This window comes from Ischnura elegans, chromosome 5 (assembly GCF_921293095.1).
Source record: "Ischnura elegans chromosome 5, ioIscEleg1.1, whole genome shotgun sequence".
Classification (NCBI taxonomy): domain Eukaryota; kingdom Metazoa; phylum Arthropoda; class Insecta; order Odonata; family Coenagrionidae; genus Ischnura; species Ischnura elegans.
The window spans coordinates 12,783,516-12,803,864 of record NC_060250.1 but is presented as its reverse complement, the minus strand read 5'-3'; the positions used below and the strand labels follow the sequence as shown (position 1 = coordinate 12,803,864).

The window sequence follows — 20,349 nt, the reverse complement described above, 5'->3', positions numbered from 1 at the left end:
GCTGAACAGTTCAGCACTAATATGCTTATGTGGGGATTTTCAGTGGTCGTGTTGTGTATGCAGTGAATGTTGTTTCGTTCTAACAAGGAGTACCTCTGTGGTAGGCATCACCATGACGCCGGAGGGATTATAGAGTACGCTCTTCCGTCGGGAATAACTTACGCCAATTAGAAATTCCCTTTCGTGCATGAGTCGAATCGCAAACTTTTCATCCAAGCATAGGGGAAACAGGGCAAGCATCACTTCCTCAAAGTGAGCGGCGGAGAAATTTTCGCTAATGGGTTCTAAATGCGGGATCATGGGGATTAAAAATGCAGGACTGCGCCACAAACGAAACTAAAAGAAGCAGGTAAATAACGAGCCCGGCTCGGTTACAAATTACCTGGAAGATCACACAAAAGTTACTCGAGAGAGAAGATAGGAAAACACTTCACGGACCATTTTGTAACGCTTTGCCTCGGAATATATAGTTTCCAATTGAATTCTATGCTCTTTATCATAATGGTGCCTAATTAAATAATGCTTAGGATGTTAAATGAGCTTAAATGTTCGAATGCTTAATTGAACTCTAAAATATGAGTGACGTATTTTCCTTGAAACAAAAACTGAAATAACCCTTTGGTGCAACATGAAGGTTGAAATAAATTACTTATAATCTCACTATATATACCTTATGTGACATATTAGAGTTTATATAATCATTCTGGCATTTAAGCTAATTTAACATCAACAGAATGAAGTAATGATACAACAGCGAATTAATTAATAGGTCTCTGAACACCTATTTAGGTAAAGACGTTTCTGAAAAGTAGGTGTAATTATTAAGCTAAAAGTTATAACAATATGGCTGTAAAGTCATCTATTTTTTTATTATGAGCAATTAAAATACGTCTTACAAGCCATCAAGGAAAAACGTAATTCGCACCGCCGCCATCTTGAATGACGTCAGCTCATGCAATAGTGTTGTTCTTAACCACCTTGACCGTGCACATTATTGAAGTTTACAGCGGAGATATTGTGGTTATTACGCCGTATTTTTCGTGTCGTAGTTATTCCTCGATATGTCGCAGCGTATAGCTTCAAGTACTGCATTGTGCCTAAGTGCAGAAATACGACTAGAAATCCTCCAAATAAATATTTTCATACGGTCACCCAAGACCTAGAACGAAGATTGGTTCGGGTGAGAAAGTGCCGACGAATGTGAATGAATGAAAAAAATGAATTCTAATATTAACGCATTATTTATCAGATTTGACACAATCCTATACCTACTCATCTTCACCAGTGGAAAGTTTTTTCACTTGCTGGCTTTATCCACTTCGAGGGGATCTCTGTCCGACGCTTTTTGAAAAAATTGTATTCCTCAAGGAGACTAATGCAACCATATAGAGCAACATTTGAGAAGTTTTACTTTAAAAAATAAAATATATATTTTTGAAACATACCTTTCTCGTGTACTATTTGTAACTATCCTTACGAGCAAAAACAGGTTAAATATTTTTTAAGATCTCTTAGTTTCCATAAGGTGAGGTGGGGTAAGTGCGACTGCGGGGTAAGTGCGACCCCCCTTCAGGTAAATCGTATTTCCGTTCTCGAAGCAGGTGGCGGTCGTGCAACATATTCCACACATTGTTATGAAACCAGAGCCAACGACTTTGTAATACTTATCCCTTAATTTCTCGTTCCACATGCTTAGGAAATATACCCGTCCGTTCATCTCGTAATCTTAGTTGGTTGTGAGGAGAGGCTATACCGCAGTTCCCTGAATCAACGCATCGGAGGTGTTACGTAAGAACTATATCTTGTTTTCTCTTCTTCATGGATTGGTTTTCCTTGCTTTGCTTTAAATTAGGAACTCGGGTCATTATATTTAGTTTATATGGGGGGTCGCACTTTCCCCGTCGTAACCATTCATATTCCTACCTTCCGGGGCAAGCGCGACCCCGTTGCCTGGGGTAAGTGCGACCCCCTGCCGCACTTACCCCAGAATACGAGGTTGAAGTATGGATTGAATTTTTAGCTTCTGTCTAACAGTTCTTGCGTTTAACTTTTAGTTTCTGTCTGGCAGTTCTTGCGTTAAACTTTCTTAAATAAATGTTGCAAAACACCGAAGTTTATAAAACTAGGTCTTTTAATTAGTCTTCTCATTAACTCTTATTTTGAAGGTTTATCTGATAAAATAGCTTACTTCGGTTTGTTGATTGATTATGATAGGGCATTGGATATCATGTCTTCTGACGAGGAGGATGTAGACGACATGGTATTAATGCCTGAAACAAGATAGCATGAGCCGAAAAAGCTTAACAAATTCGGTGACTAACATTCAAAGTGGAGATTGGATTCTGGCTTGATTCAGCAGCAAAAAGTCAGTTGCTCACTACGTAGGGAAAATTCTGGAGATTAATTAATGAATAAGGTGATGCCGTGGTTTGCTTTTTGAGGACATTTTTTGGAACTGAAATAAGTTTCACCTGTCCATGGTATGAGGATTCCAGCGAAATACCTAGGGAAGGTGTTGTAAAAATATTACCGAAGCCCTCTGTCGGCCGTCCACCGGCCGGCTTACAAATGTTTTTTTTTTCCAAAAAGTATTTCAAATACTGTTTTAGTTATGCAATCATTGCAAGAAAGGCTGTTAACTTCCACCTCACCGTCCTCCTCAAAAACTCGTGCCTCCACATAATAGGTTGTGCTCGGGGCACACACGAGCTCGAACGATACATTCATTTTGATGGTGCATAATTTGCACGCAACCAATGGCAGTCTAAACATGTCTAGACTGCCAATGGCGTCGTCAGCGTAATCTTCTCGTCCGACCCTAATAAATTTAATTTCATTGTTAAATTTCATAAACACATTTAATATGTATTTTACAAGAGCCTGTGATATTATATTTCCATGGCTATGCATCTTCACTCCCCGTCTTTCAGCATGCATGTAGCAATTTCTGTTGCATATGTAAGTAAACATTGCTGCCGTTGTAATTTTCGGCAAGTTTCCGGTGTCAGCCTTGGTGAATCCAGGTTCCGTGGCGTTCGCTTTTTACGATAAAACCTCCGAAAGATATATAAGAAATAAATCCTCACTTAAAGTCGTTAAATAAACCGAGAAATTTGGTGACAATGCGCAACGCCACTGGATTTCCCACACGATTGCATGAGCTGACGTCACTTTCCGGCTGGCCAATGGAATTACGTTTTGAAGTGGGTGTGTTTTTGGAACTGTTTCGGTCATTTCTTTTGTAAATTCTTAAGAAAATATGTGAAATAAGTGTGTTAAAGTGGCCTTTATGACAATTTTACTATATTTTACGATTTTTAGTTAGTATTTGAAGGGATATTAACATTTTGTCCAGAGACCTATTAAAAGCTACTGGCAGAATATCAATGGAATATTTCCAGTTGTATTACCAACTGGCAAATTGCGAGTAGCTTTTAATTTACTAATAAGTTGTTGTAGCAGTACCTAATTGTATTGATTTCACACAAAGTATGCATGTCATAGATCATTTCGTCCTTCTTGCTAAATACATAGAGTATTATATCATGTGATTAAAGTGAGCGTTTTCTTCAAACCTTCTAGTATGACAAAACGAGCTATTTTATCTTACATTACAATTTTCCATTGTATCAGTGGAATTTTTTCTCCATACTGCGAGTTCCTCGTCTTAGAAATATGTAGTACTATTAGGGACGAAAAATATTTTATGTAAGAAGCGGCAATGTGCCTGATAAGTGGATAGATATATATGCTCGTACTCGACGCTTCTTGATCCGCATGGCTGAAGCGTTCCTCACGCTTTTCAAAAGATCCATGTTATGCATTGGACTTTAATTTTGTTCAAAACTACCTGAATAAATTAAAGGAAAGACATTGTGTACAACTTCTTAGGTTAGCTAAACAATGGTTAATGTCTTGTATAAACATTGAAATGATTAGATTTTCCAGAATAAAGTTGTATGAGAAAGTTTGTTTGTTATTTTCTGTAAAAATATTCTTGTATAAAATAAAATATCATTTCAGCGATGCAAATTTTAAAAAAATCGTTGGTACCCAAAAAAGGTCTTTCACCTCACTTCCAAATATGTTTCAAAATATTGTATGAATCCATTTGTTTTTTGGAAGAATAAAGTGATGTTTTCGCTATAAAATTTCCCGTTATTTGTGAATTATTAATACAGTAATTGAGAAGAACTACTAGCAATTTTTAGTTTAATAATACGCTTGAAATTTATCAGATTATAAGCATGACTCAACTCGTTGGTACAAGGAATCGTTCGCTTCGACATCCGAAACTGACCCTAATTCGTAAATAACTCCCCACAATGGCAGCCACTGTGACATGTTTTGACGTCCCTCCTTCCCCCAAACGAGGTCGAGCTGAAGTTTGAATTAAATTACCATTCATAATCGACTCGCTGACTCGCAATATATATACCGCACCACCCTCAAGGACGCGGAATATCACTGGATTCTCAATTCGCCGCGTCCGAAGAAGGATTTTCCGTGGCGCGGCATAAATAAAGAAGCCATCTCCTTCCTCCTCCCTCCTTATTCGCTATAAAGATCTCACCCCATTGTCCCCCCCTTCCCTTCTGGCCAAAATGGGTCGCCGGAACAGACAGCCGGGGGACAAAGGGTGGGCATGACCATTGTTAGGGCGAGGGGAGGGGCTAAATGAGGGAGGGGAGAGGGGGAAGGTGGCAGACTTGACCCCATTGCCCATCCTCTCTTCTCCCCGCTCAATGGGACGCCCGAAAATAATAATAAAAAATCATTCCGTCCCATGATCTCTCCTCTACGACCAACTTCCCGTTCGCCATGAGAAGTTTAGTACCAACGCAAAAGCGCGCGATGTTCCAATTGACCTCCGATATGATCTCGTGCTCTGGAAAGTGGAGATAGTGGCGTAAAACTGCACAGACAATGCCATGAACATTGTGTAAGCCCACTGACCGACATTTTTCGTTACGTAAATCACTCACTCATCGGTCACTCTCATTCCGAGATAGGTATAACTACCACTGATCGCCATGGGATGTTATTCTGCTGAAATACCACGTGATGAAACAAGCAATGACTATCACGAGAGATGCGTTTCATCGCACATGAAATTGCCAAACTAATTACAACAGTTAGGAGTATTCGCTTCCATAAATGAGGAGTTATACTGCAATACCATTCTGCATCGCTTTTGCTTTCCGCAATACCCTCGTATGCATAGTATGGCACACGTTACATTCTCCATTTCAGTTTGATGTGTCATGAAACTCTAGTGCTTAGGATTTATTCACTTAGGCTGGAATAGAACACACCCCTCCCACTCATTACTATAGTCAAACCAAAAACAATTTCATATAGCCACATATCGCATTATTTCTAAAGGCTGAACAGAGATAATGGCTCCAGATAAGAATTTGTGACTCTCGACTAAACATTCCATAAAATATATACCAGTTGAAACAGTGGCGCAGCGAAACCCCCCCCCTATTTGATAATCAATCAATGAGTATTAAACAAGCGCTTTTGCCTAACTTTAATTGGAAAAATAGATTACAACTATAAATATGGACTGAAAATTGGCAATTTTCGCAAAAAATGAATTTTTTAGAATGTTGGTATCTAATTATCTAACAATACCAGAAATCTGGAAATTGACATTGTCGTGAGCGTTCTTAGCTAAAAATTTTGTGAAAAGCATAGCACTTCGCATAACTTGAAGGCCAACCTGATATGGAACTACTCAATTGGTACAAACGGAAGTACTGCGTTAATTTGCACCGAGAGGGAAAATTCTACGTCAGTGACAAACCATAGCCCTTCAACCAGAAACACCTGACAACCTGACAAAAGCTGACAAGATCTGATGGACCAATACATATTATACTGCCTACCTTACTGCTCCAGATAACATTTGTAGCCACACTTACTCATAAAAAACCCTCAAACGAGCTTAATTCTTGAGGATCTGCTGAACGCGAGTGTATTCAGAACAGTGAAAGAATAGAAAACGAGGCAATGCGAATCAGTGGCGAAGGTATTGGAATTAATTTGGAATAGTCAAGCTCCCTATACTTAACTATTGCACGTGCATGAGGTGTGCAAAATAATACTCTTGCAATAACAATCGTGCTTATTACTATTTTTGCTTTCCACCTGGCTCCAATAAATGTATTTTTTAAATCACTTTCTCGGAAGCACAAAATGGGTGCCTTGAGTAACCGTAGTTAATTCATATTATACTTAAATCATTTAGGGTATTCTCTTTTTTCCAGGTAACCTACAAGAGAACGCACCGGCTCATTTGCTGGCCGATCAACCACGTAAAACTTGAGCCATTATCTTTTAGTTTTAAGAGTCATACACCCTCATAAAATTAACCAAATCTAAAATATTAAATAAAAAAGTACATTTGAGAAAATAACTGAAGGGTAAAATGCGGAAAATTATCAATTTTGAGATACAGGTAAATTACTGGTATTAGTGCCCTCAAAATTTCAATGCGATAGCCTTGAGCTCAAAGAGGTCACTAGAAAAGAGCAATGGACAGGGAGGTATGTTCATTCTTTCGGTATGAGGGGTGGGAGAATGGGGTGGGTGGTGGCGCCTACTTGTCTTGTTGTTCCTGTTCTTGGCGGCGCCTCTCTCGCTGCGGATCAGCACCTCCCGCTCGTCCTCCTCCCACACCTCACCCTCGGCGAACGCCAGCGCCACCACGGCCGAAGCGACGAGCAACAGCAACGCCCACTTCATCCTGCGGGAGGAATAGGAATTAAAACTCTCGTCACTTCATCCATCTACAACACGTAACATATGACAACATCAAAACACGCTTATCCAAAGCAATGGCAGCAGTATTCAAGGTGGTTATTATATTAACATGCTGGGATGATGATATTCATAAAACAAGTTTCTTTTTTCAACTCTTTAACCGTGAACTCCCCACAGAAATTTGAGGAAGAGGTGGAAGAGGGATAGATACAACGTTTAATTAAGGTTAAAAATGAATATTAAATCATTCATTATCCCATACCTTTCCCCACCTTGCCTGCATATATTGTCATTCATTTATGATTAAGGCGAAAATTACGAAACGCGTGGCTATAGATTTTCGGAAAATTCAAAGTTAGAATTTGTAGATCCAACGCTATCATTAGGCCAGATCTACTCACTCTACACTCTACTCATCAGTCAACACTCCTAAGATTGGTTTGACGCAGCTCTCCATTTCTCTCTCCTATCTGCTAGCCTTTGCGTAGCGACGTATTTCTTCTCTTACACATCCTTTATAACCCTTCCTATGTAACTCATTCGGGGCCGTCCCTTGCCCTTCTTCCCTTCCAACTGTCCTTCTACGATTATCTAACGATCTGATAGTTGTATTATTCTTCCTCATAGAATAAACCTCTAAAATCGCTGGCACAACAATGGTTTCCCTGGATTCGCTAGTGGTAGGACCCGCCTGCCTTTGTGACGGTGTCCCTTCCTTCCCTATCCCGTCCCAGGAGGCGTCGTCGGGCTCCTATCGCGGCGGCGCCTCCTTCCTTTTTCCTTCCTGTCCTCCCCCTTCTGCGTTGCAGAGGTGATAAGCTTATAGCTTCAGGATTCGGCCAAGATATCTAACCCCGCGAGCCCGCCCTATGGTTTCGAATCCACTGTCCTTCTACGATTGTTTTCATCAGGCTATCATACCTGATAATGCGGCCGACTAAATTTTACCGTCTTCTACTAAGGGGTCATCAGAAGAATTCTGTTTTCTCCCAATCTTATTAGTACTTCCTCCTTACTTACTCCGTCGATCCATTTTATCTTCGTCATTCTTAGATATCACCACATTTCGAATGCTTTCACTCTTGACTTTTCTGCACCTGTCAACGTCCAAACTTCGCTCCCATAGAGAAACATGCTCCATATGTAGCACCTGATAAATAGTTTCGTCGCTTCTATGCTTGTATTTTCTGGCCTATTATATCCTTAAAGTCATTTACATGTCAAATACTATGTGACACAATACATTGGACCTTAATCCTTGCTTCTTAACCCTAATCTCTTGCTTTAAAGTATCCTATAACTGGAAAAATAAATTTGAATGTTTAAATCGAGGTTTTACCCCGAGGTTTTAAACGTAAAAAAAACATTCACTTCGTTATGAATACATTTTTAAAACTTGTAATAAGTAAACATTTTGATGAGCACCGAGCACCACTCGTATTCGATTAATCTCTTTCGGCAAAGCGAGATTAAGCATTCATACGCAGTGAGCATTAATTCAGAATTTATTCACGGCTTGTTCTGGAATCGTTCAAGGGATAGCTTTGACGTGACATTGTTTTAGATATCAGAGCAGCAAACGTTTTCAAAGCAAATATATATCCGTAAGTTATTTCTACGTAACATGATTGGAAATTCACTACTGATGAAATGCAATTTAAAAAATTGTTACAATTAGTCGTCGTAAAACGATACAACAAGCAAATACGCTGGTACATGGGATGAGAATGATATATACAGCAGGCAGATTCCACTGCCTTCCATTCTCATCATGGAGAATAGACATTTCCACAAAGTTTCACCGGATACTCTATCATATGATACCATAAAGATGAACTTGGTCGCTCTCAAAAACGTAATCTATTATACCGCATATTCCGGCACTTTTTATGAACTTAGACGGAAATTTGTAAAGTATTCAGGCTTCACTTGGTGGAAGCAAATAACTATAGTGCGAGATAAATCACTTTGCAATGTTCCACAAAAACTTATATTGTTCCGACTCAGGGTATCGACTAGTATTTTGTCATTGTAAATTTGTGTAAAAAGTACCTTGATAATGGATATATAATAGTCGAAACTCAGGGTCGGAACATTAAAGTTTCTGTGGAAGTGATTATTAAGTGATTTATTATGCACTAAAACTGAGATGGCAAACACAAAATCACGTTATGTGCTTCACAGTACCTGATCATCTGCGATTTAAAAGAGTGGAATCGACAAGTATTTTAAAAACTATTAATCACCATATTTCACCTCATGTAATCACCAAATATTGAATTTAAAAGTAAAAGCTGCATGATGACTTACATAATACAGAAATAGGACCTCAGTGAATATTATTAGTTTCTGAACGCAGAAGTCGGATGGGAAGACGTGATCACGTGGGGTAGTGAGGGGCAAGAGTCCGCATGGGGCAAGACGACTTGACTTGACTTTTTATTTGTTTTACCAGATTCCTTTTCCGAAATAATTCTCTAAATTCCGGGATGATGCCACTTGTAGCCAATCAGTTTCATTTAAATACAGCACAGGGGTGCATTCATTGGAAGACAGCGAAAGACAGAACGTGAATTTTTCTTATTTTCACTTACGCGATTTTTATCTAAATTGTAGGACCACGTACTTGTTATCTGTGCTTTGGGCGTTTAGTTAACTACTATGTTTGTTACCATTATTGATTGGATAGCGTTTAATTAATTTAAAACATGGAGGAAATATAAATGCACCGCATATTTTGGAAAGGGAGAGTTCACACAAGAAAACTGTGATTAGGACTCTTGCTCCATGGGAGGGCACTTGTCCCACATGAGGGGCAAGTTTCCGATTTTTATTTCTCATAAATTTTGATGAATAACGCCAGTTATTTATTTTTTATGAAGCAATGGAAGATAATTATTGCAGTACATGTACCTGCAAACAAATTGTGTAAAAATAAAAATTATTGCTTGAGTCTGAAAGCATAATCTTTATAATTATTTGTTAGATGCGTACCCTTGCCCCTCATTCCCCTATTACGCAATCACACGAGTTGAACATAACTCGAATACCGGGTACTGAAGAGGAAGGAAAAACAGTATCACGCAATATGACAACTCACGCCCAGCGTTTGACTGAATCCTTGAAAATCCAATTTATCTAAATAAATATATGATTTAGCGACACTGCTTTTTTTAAATTCCATACTTCTATTTTATTTATTTGAGTTCTTGTCCTTTCACTCATTTTAAATTTTTATTGAATTATTTCTAGCGACAAAATAATTAAGTAAAGGCAACAGCGGTAAATAATGCGATACCTTGGATATACTCGTTTTTTCCGAGTATTTCCGGCGCATAGTGAAAAATTGCGAGGGAAATCATTAATCCATGTTTGCTGATCGAAGGATCACGGGTTCAAATACCGGGCGAAGCTTTCAGACACGCCCGCTCCAAAATCATGGGAGGGCGAGTCGGCCCTCACGGGGAGGAACGCGTGAATCTCTCTCCTGCATGCGAGAAATTCACAAACGCGCCTGTGGCTAAGACAAGAGGGAGCTATACCACCAATAATTGAAACCAAACACTTGGATTCAATGGACCGAATAGGCGGTTATTCCCTTGAAATAATAGGGTGGTTTCGTATTATTTTTTCATTGCCTAAATCGAAAGATTATTACTCCTGGAGACCGCATTCACGCTCTTAGATATTTAAATGACGATATCTATTTTTCGCGATTAAATGGAATGTGAAAAATTTCAAGCGCGTGAAAAAGCGACGGGTAAGTATGAATGCTGAGAAAACCCCGTGTGACGTATTTCTGGTTCCCGCTATCGCCATGTGAGATGACCTTGGGGCGAGGCTTTGAGCGCCGCTACGATGCAGGCTGCTAGCAGGTAGCAGAGTAGCCAGCTGGCAGGTAGCGCTTGGCTTAAATAAGAAATACGAGCGCGCTGCGCCCGCTCCCAGCGGGCTTCCCACGCTCTTTTCAATGCAGGTCCACAGAGGGATACGCGCGTTTCTAATTTTAAAATGTAGAAAAAAAAGGCAGGGTCTTATGTACAATTTTAATTGGAATGTTCATGCACAAATTGAGGTCAGAGGACCTCTTTAAACACAACATTGGAAGTAATTACACTATCCTATGTTAAACGCACATGATGACTCATACGTACGTATCAACGAGAGACTTGAATGTGGAATCAGCCGCATTTTGATAAAAGTTATTTAAAGAATGCGAGATATTGTTGCAAATGAACAAAGGTATCAGTTTGTGCGCAGTTAATGTCACGAATATTTACGGGTTTTTGTTTTTTTTTGTTTTTTTTTTAATTATTTAAAAACCAATTTTAGGAAACAATAGCAATATTTAGGAAGTAAGATATGCCGTCGCATGTTCTCTGATGAATTCTGTGCATTTTGGTACCTCATTTGTAGAGTTTGGTTGCGTATAAGTTGAGAAAAAGGTATCTATACAGTAGAAATAATATAGAAGATTATTACCCTATCAAACGATGAAAACTTTCCGACCTAAGGCAACTTTAATAGGTGATTATTAAGAGATGTTTCCCTAAGCTCTGTACCTCATGCATACATTGGTAATCTCAGATGATGTAAAACTCTTATCTACTCGTATAGCATCTAGGTCCCTGTGATGTCACGTTGAGTGGCATCGCATTGGCTCCAATCTGGCCTTTTTCAAATGGCGTTAAAATTGGCCATTAACATTCGTCTAAACTGGGATTTCTAAAAATCAAATAATTTGTATATTATGAATACACTAATGGTGGGTAACGAATGGCAATCAATGCCTTTCGTTTTCTTTGATGAAGGGATACTACCCTATTCAATGAAAAGTTAAGTATGAGCGAAAGAAGATGTGAAAATTAATAACAGTTGAACTGCGGTAACCATTGTGGCGAGGGTGGCCGAAACAAAGCATGCATATCAGCCATCCTCAATTTTTCCCAACCGGATTCGGTAGTCGGGTAATTGGCCCACTGAAATGAGAGGGAAATTGGAGGCGGGTGGGGTGAGAGGGGCGGGGGGGGGGGGGGGGGGGTGAGATTGGGGAGACGGAAGAGAAGCTGTGGCCGGACGCGTTAGGATTGATCACGTGACTCATGCATTACCGTTTCCAATTCGAGTTTTAACTGCGGCATTTTAAATGGCGATCGATATCCAGGAACCGGAAGCGAGGATACCAGCAATCGGGGATGACGAAAATTTTTCGAAAATTAAAAAAATAAAATAAAAATGATGAAACGCTCCAACCAGGACGAGGAATAAATCAAGTACGCGGACTGGCTTAATGTTTTATCCCATGAAATATACGGGTGGGCTCCGAGAATATCTTTTTTCTCGCATAAATGCATTTCCATTTTTTTTCTTCCAATCTCCTCACTCTGCCTCGTAGTGCTTTGAAACGGGGCCGAAGCTTAAAGCAATATCAAACAGAACGTTAAATTTACGGTAAGGACGAAATTAAACCATTGACTTGAATGATTAACACATATCTCATCAAATAATGTTTCAGCAATTAGTTGTCTTTTACGGTGAAGGCGTATCCATTAGCTGCAGTGCACTGGAGGTTTATCGTATTTTTTTAAAATGTGATTTTCATTTATTAGGAAAACATACTCTCTATCAAACGAACTTGATAACGAAACTGATAGCAAAATATTTCTCGTTATCTACGAGATTTTTCTCGAGGAATGATAAAAATCCAATGCAAAAAAGCGTAGTGGTAAATTGGCTACACCCAGAATGATTTCTAGATTTATTTTACGCCAAAAATAACCCATAAATAACAGATGGTTTTTGCATCATACAAATGGGTGATATAATCGGCATCCAATAGATGAGAATTCTTTCAAAATTCCGTGAAATCCCTACATCAGGCTCCATAATTTTTTTTTAGAAATTGAGGCACATTTATTGACTCGCCCTGATGAATCGTTTAAAAGAATAACAGAAGAATGGAATTCTACAGGAGGAATTTGTCGAGAAAATACACCCGAAGCGGAAATACGAGTACGGACTATTATAATTCTTCACTCTCAATCAATTTATCTACTTCATCGATAAAAAAATGTTTCCGTTTGATACGGATGACACCGATATTTTACAGTCATTGCGGGGAAATTTGTTTACCCTGATGGAGGTCATAAAATTTTGAAATGGGAATATAAATGAATTTTCGTTTCGGAAAAAGATTTATATAATCCTGGTCCTCAATAACGGAGGGTTTCATTATTGATAACATAAGGTCTTCACATCTCAGGATTTGTTAAAAGAGTTAACACATCTGCTCTGGCACCTGGCCAGAAATTTGTTTCTGGAGAGCTTTGCTGATGTGCGGTTTACCTGTACTGATGTTTGGTAGCCAATTATGCACTTGCCGCAAAGGTATACAATTAATTAATTCAGCTTTACGATTCTTTTGATTTATTCTTAACGTTAAAGTCATCGTAAGTGATTCGCAGACGTCATGAAACGATAGCGAAAAATAGAGTGCCAAAGCCCTTAAGGATAGTGGTCTTTACAGACGATGTGTCGCGGGTAGTCGCCAGAAGGGAAAAAAATAATTAGGAGGGTTGGGGAGGAAGGGGCCTGGAGTCTCCGAAGTCCTTCCTCCGGTCTACGTGGATCTACGAGCCTCACGGAGAGCTCATTAATTAGGCCCTCATTGTCTGCTCAGCAACTTAAACTTCGGCAAAACGCAGCGGAGAGATGAAATTAATCCGAGGGCCCAGAGCATACAAGCAAGGTGCATTCACACTTCCGTGTGTACGTATCCGTGGAAAACAGCGGCGAGTCAGACCGCGAAGAGAGGGAATTCCACCCACGGAAGTCTCGCATTACATAATGTAAAGACGCGCCGACAACTTGGTCGGAGGCAGCGCCGACGATGGCCTTCAATAATAATGGGTCGGTAGGTTGCAGGTGCGGTGCGGTTTTAGGTCAGTGTTGTCGCGTTCGAGTTGAGGGCGAAAGATCGGAATTTTCTCTCTCTCAAAGAACTCTTCCCGGGACGGCTGGAGCGGGTTGATGGGAAGGAAGGAGGAGTCCCTCAAAAACTTTCGAGGAAGGTTCAGAGACATCAAAACTCAGCCCTCGCCCAGAGACAGAAAAGCATGTTCTTTAAGAGCCCCGATAAATCGCTCCCTTCACGCGGGAGAAACGATTATCATCCTAATCTTTTCACTTACCCAGAATAAACAAATAAAGCGAGTTACACCTGTTTTCGTGGAGTACAGAGAACTTTTAGAGGTGTGCAAAATCAAAATAAACTGCCATTTTTCATGGAAATAATACCTTAGTTTAAACAAAATAGGGTATAGCTAAATCGGCTGAAATAGAAGTTTAAAGTGTAAATCCTAAAGCGAATTAAAATAAGAATTAAATATCCAAAACAGGATTTTTCGGTTGGCTAGGCAACCATCATTGGGAGGAATACAACTAACGCTTTCTTCGGACTTAACGAGACTTGGACATCTCTCTTGGACTCTCTTCCCCAATGATGGTTGCCTAGCCAACTGAAAAACCGGATTCAGAATCCTTGACTCCTATTTTATTTGGATTTAGGAAATAAACATCTAGATGCTTAGTACAATAAAGAATTATGGGATTAACTTTATGAGATTTGATGATGGGAGTAATAACAACTAAGTAATTTTTCAGGCAACATTTAATGAACCCAACCAGTTACTACAATTACTTTGTCATTCTAAAGGGTACAATTCCACTAAGCCAGCAACGACTGAATCATTATGTGTAATTTTTCCAGCACGGAGAAATAAGAATTCAACGATACAATTCCACAAATCAATTCTCCTCTCTAACACTGTAGTGGTTGAAATGGACGAAGCTTTGACTGAGAAATGTAAATTTAGCAAATTAAAATTAATACTGACACCGAATTTGGGAATTCTATGGCGGTTATGAATTCTGGTGGTTGTCCCATTCATTTTTTTATGCAAAAGTTGCGTTAGCGAGAAAAATAAAATAATGCGGACTTTTTAATCCAATTAGATTAATCTTAATACTTCTCCCGACCTATTATTAAGTTTACAATAAACAGGAAATTTTTTTTGACCGATGTATATTAATTTGTCACTGTTAACTCAACGTAATAACTTTAATCAAAAAAATTATCCAGAAGCTAGGGATATACCATGACAATATTATATAAAATATTTCATTATACGCAATACATTAAAATATGTGTTTCTCTTAAGTTAATACCGAGAGTTCCTATCTTTTCGATAATAGTTCAATGCTCATGAACAGATATTAGCGGGTTTAGGATGGTTATTTCTATTCTATTCATTCATATTTGTCGAAAAGTGCCTCTTGGTAAAACATTTTTGCTGACATTCTTACATCTACCTATTGTGAATATATTTATTTCTATTGAACTAATATACTTAGCAAAATAAACAGATTTTAAAACGCGAATTTCACGAGAAGACGAAGATAATTTGATTTTCATCGTATTATCCATGAAATTCACACCTTATGAAAACTCGAAAGCAAACAGATATAATATAAACGCCTTTGTATGAAAAAGAGCATTTCGCCGATTACCACGTATCTCATATCCGTCCACACCTGAACTTTTCAACAACAAAAAGAGTCGTCCACGTAACGCGTAAACGCGGATTACCGCTCAAAAACCCTTTTCATCCAGTTTTCAGCCTGCAGAAAATAACTGCCACTGAGAGAGTCCACTCGCGAATATTTCCCGAAAGAATTTTGAGCTCGGAACGAGATAAAATAATAACGCGGAATCGAGTCGCGCAGTTGGGAAACGGAAATCGTTGAGTTTGTCATGTGTGAGCTCCCATTCCTCGTCCTTTCTCCTCTTTGTGCCGTCAGCGTATGCGTATTCACGCGCAAATATATGAGTACATGCTACTTGGTGGCGCCAACGGATGAAATCCAACGGGTATATTTTCAAAGTTAGACATTCAAATTGAATACCTTGTATAATATGCAGCATAACGTGGTACAAGTTAATTTTAGTTTAATAAGGAATTGCAATATTTCAACTGAATTTATTTCTGCACGATACGATTTGTTTTTACAACAAAATACCGTGCTTTTATTTACGCAATTAAACCAATGCTTGCTAATTTCGACCAATAGGGTGTTTGAGAAGAGAATTATTTTGTGCAATTGTAGCGTTACATTCCTTCTCGACCGTTAAATATTCAATCGCAGCTGGCTGAGTGGAATTGTACGATAGAGGATGACAAAATCTGGGAATTTCTGTGGCGGGAATGATTTCCGGTTCAATTCGTCTTTTAATCGAAATTTTTCGTTTGCGATGAATGAAGGAAAATTCGGGATTTTTTTCTAATCAAATTAGATTTATATAAATAATTCTATTGACCTATTAAAGAATTTGTAATAAATCAGAAAGTTTTGACGACTTGTATCTAATAAATTGTCACAGATGTAACTTTTCGTTGCCACCTGAAAATGTTGTAGCAAATACGGAACGCGTTGTGCGAAAATAAATTCAGCGGAAATATTTCAATTTCTTTTTTGACTAATACAACCTGAAATTAATAAATTGCCGACTAAGTATCATATTTACTGAAATCGTGAATAAATGTTCAAAATCATGTTAACTCGTGCGAAAGATCCATAGACAAGATAGTCCCGGTATACTTTGAACGAATCATGTTAACTCCTTGGTGCAAGGATTAATTTTTATCGTTGATGCGAAAGAAAAATCGATAAATTTGAATCCAATAATGCGATAATCAGATGAAAATGGAGTGTGTGTACATTTGAACTAAAGAATAAAATATAAGTTTCTTTCCCCGACCAATGATATAAATATTTAATGAATATTTCGAGTTGAAGTAATTAAAAATGCCAAAGGAAAAAGACCCAAACGGACTAAAATGCAATTCTGTCGAGGGCCAAAGATTTAACATTAATGGGGTGAGAACTATTACAAAAATTGTCTCTCCCAAATAAAAAACGTACTTAGCGCGCCTACACAAGGAATATATCCTGAAAATTTCGTGGATCTACTGAGAGAAGAGTCGGTTTTGGGGTGTAGCGCATTACGGTGCGGAAACGTGGACTTTAAGGAAGGAGGACGAGAGAAGACTGGAGGGGTTAGAGGTGTAGGCGTGGAGAAGAATGGAGAAGGTGAAGTAGACGGAAAGGAGGAGGAACGACGAAGTGCTGGACATGGTGGGTGAGGAGAGGCAGCTTCTAGACGAGATACAGATGACATAGAAGTATGGATGGAGCGAGTTCTAGCGGAGAGGGGATGTTGAAAACAGGCCAAGGCGGTAGAATGTTGGGTAAACGATGGATAGGAAGGAAAAGAATAGGATTTATAGGTATAATTGAATAGGCCTTATTGTGAGTTGATTAGGGAAGTCTGTGACGGGAGGGTAGACTGCCAGAATACTCCTAAATATTCCACGGAAGCCTTCTTCAATTTGCATTAAAAATAAGTAAACATTAATACCTTCAATAATTTGGTCTCTCTGTCGATGTTGAGCGAGTGAATCTGTCAGTCTGTCAGGATTGATTCCTTTTTACAAGAGATTTACATGCCATTCCCCAAAGCAAACTACATGCACATTTTATATGTTTACACGCCACGTTCTTCGCGTACAAAAAAGCACGGTGTGTAGGCCACACGTCGCAGCGTGCCACACGTACCGAGAAAGCCGATGCAAACGCTCCCTCGCGGATATTACTGGTATTACATTATTATTTTTTCCTTCCCGTCATTCATTTCATTTTTCCCCGTTGCCGTTGCGATAAATAAAACGCATTGCCTGAGGGGAGGCCTCCCGCGTCCACACTCCCCCTCTTCTGAGAACAGAATAAAATGAGGAAAAAAGGAAACCACTCCTTGCCTGACTTCCCCCAAAACTTCAACAGCGCCAACCAACCCCTCACTTTTCCCCCGACGACGAGTCTTTCACTCCACTTCTCTCTCTCTCTCTCGCACCGCGACATGGGACGATTTTCATCGTGTTTTGTTTTTTTTTTGCACGATGAAATATGGAGTTGGGCAGAATTCTTTCCCCCAACACATCCCTGGGGGGAGGGAGCCGTCCGCCCCTCCCCCCCCCCTTATTGGAGGAAATGGTCGCGCGGCTCAAATATTTTCCGGCGCCTAATCCCCTCTTGTACAGCTTTTATTTCCCCGTCCTCACTCCCAGGCATGTCCCTCCCTCTCTCTCTCTACTGATCTCTCTCAACGGTCCTCCTGCCTCGCGTGTTCACCTGGCCGGAATCTCCGTGCCTTCGCAACCGGAGGGGATTACGAGCAAGAAGAGAGAGGCCTTCGAAATAATCCATCCCCTTTCCTCGTCCGTTCGCCCTTTCCTGCCTAATCGCAAAACTGTCCTTCCTCCCCGACGATGGATCGTCTTAAACGTACTCGTGCCTTACTCGCTCGAGGGTAGAGGAGATGCTCAAAAATATATGTTGCGGTCTAGATACGGGCTGATCGATGAATGAGGAACTAACAGATGCTGCAATTTGTTGTAGGTTGAATTCAGTCACTGCTTTTTGAAAAGAGTAATGGAGAAATTAAGAGAGCCCTTTCTACAATGTTGCAGTTTTACTGAAGGCCATGAAAAAACACGGAGAACTTATTCATTGGCTAAGATTTTTTAAATTCATGGAACAATTTAGCTCTTTTTTCTTGTTATTACACAATAGCTGGTATTCAAAATACGATGCGGAGATATTGAACAATGGGAATTGCTGGACCACCCCCATAACTCGCATCTATTATATCTAGCCTAAAGATAGTTCTGAAGTAACAATGAACCACAGCAGTTGTCATCATTCAAAGTATGATCATTATAAATAGAGAAATATGTAATATTCTCAATTCTATAATAATAAGGTATATTTATATTCTACAATAAGTTGCAAATTTTTTTCATTTCTATCTTTTCTTAACTCCTTTCGAAGCCTCAACGCTTTTAATTTGGATTGGGTTGCATTGGATTCTCTTTGAATTTTAACACCAAATGCGGTGTTTTTTTCTGTATTAATCACCCGTAAACCACAAATCGTTTGATATTACAGTTTCAATTTTCAGTTTTTTTTGTACCTTAGTTACCAAAACAATTAGAGCGAAAAATTTTGAAAATTATGTTGTTATGCAATTAATTATGTAATTTCATGAATGTTGTCTCAATGCCCCGTTGATTCTTGTATAAAAGACAAAGACGTTGGAGATAAAATTTGACGAACGATTATAATAGAAAGATAAAACCTCAATGACCCATCCCTATCAGCTATAAAGAAAAAAGTGATCAATATCTAGAAAATGCTTGACTAGATAAACTCTCATTAAACAAAATTAGGGAAAAATTTCGCTGGCTAAATGCCTCCTCTCTTAGAAAATAACGGAGAATAGATAGAAGCAATCGAATATAATTATCGACAAAAGGACTGCAATGAATCATATAGTTAGAGTAAGGGAGTGGATATAAAATATAGATTGAAGGAATCAATCCTTTTGGAAGCAAAACTTTACACCAATGCCAACCTCGGTGGCGGTGGTGTAAAGTTCCCGCCTTCCAAACCGTAGGTCGTGGGTTCGAATCCCGCCTGAGTATGTGGTCAGTATCCAGAGCATTGATGTTTGTGCTATGCTTTGTTAATTTTGCGATCCCCGTTCGAAAGGCCGTTATGTGCTACCCATGGGGAAGGTAGGAAAAAAATGCTTCACACACCGAAAGGCAAAATTACCTCCTGCAGCCAAATGTAGCTGGTTGGAGAGATTAAAACGGGGCCACCATCCTAGTTCGTGGCTGTGGTAATTATTAAAGATGTAAGCTGCGGTAAATCCATCGATAAGGTGAAATCTTCATCTAAATTTACATAGTACCCTGCAAGCCGTCTAAAAAGGCTTTTCTATAATATAGTAGGCCAAAATCAAGGAGATATTGCAGTGGTGATGCAATTTCAATCTTTAAAAGATGATATTTGATAACAAACACTGCCAACAATCAATACTTTACGGCTAGTAGAGCAAAATATGGAATTGACAGTTTGGTTCAAACATATCTGTTTTTCAGCACCATACATGTGGATAAAAATCTAAAAAATTAGAGAGAGATGAAATCGAATTTCATACTCTGTCGCCACAACCGAGGCTTTCCAAATATTCATTTTCTATTCCGACGAAAGATGAATTTCACGTATCATACATGAGAGGTGGAGATTCTTAATTTTGATGGAATCAGACAAAGCATATATATTTCTATGAAATCAGCCGTATCATGAGTCAGGATGGTCTAATGAAAGCGATTTTCCAAGGAAATGGGACGGCGCCGAATGGGACAGGCTAGATAAGGAAGTAAAAGAGAGAAAATACGTCTCTAAGAAAAGGCTAAAGGATGGAATGGAGAGCTGCGTTACAGCAATCTTAGGATAGGTGACTTGATATGATGGTGTAGGTCTGACCTGTAGACAGCAACGGATCTCCAAATTCTAACGTTAACGCCGCTATACACGGCGAATGATTTCATTCAGCATGATCATTCACCGTGTATGACGGAACAATTCGCGAATGAACCTTCATGCGCATGATCA

General features: G+C 39.2%; 1 protein-coding gene across 2 annotated transcripts in view; it reads right to left on the bottom strand.

The window, feature by feature from the left end:
- The window catches only part of LOC124158506, a 206,715-nt gene that overhangs the window by 85,255 nt on the left and 101,111 nt on the right, over positions 1-20,349 (bottom strand). For both annotated transcript variants that reach the window (XM_046533626.1, XM_046533627.1), the window contains exon 2: positions 6,612-6,754. In XM_046533626.1, the coding sequence (XP_046389582.1) occupies positions 6,612-6,753 (142 nt within the window). In that variant the 5' untranslated portion in view covers position 6,754. The remainder of the gene's footprint in view (positions 1-6,611; positions 6,755-20,349) is intronic.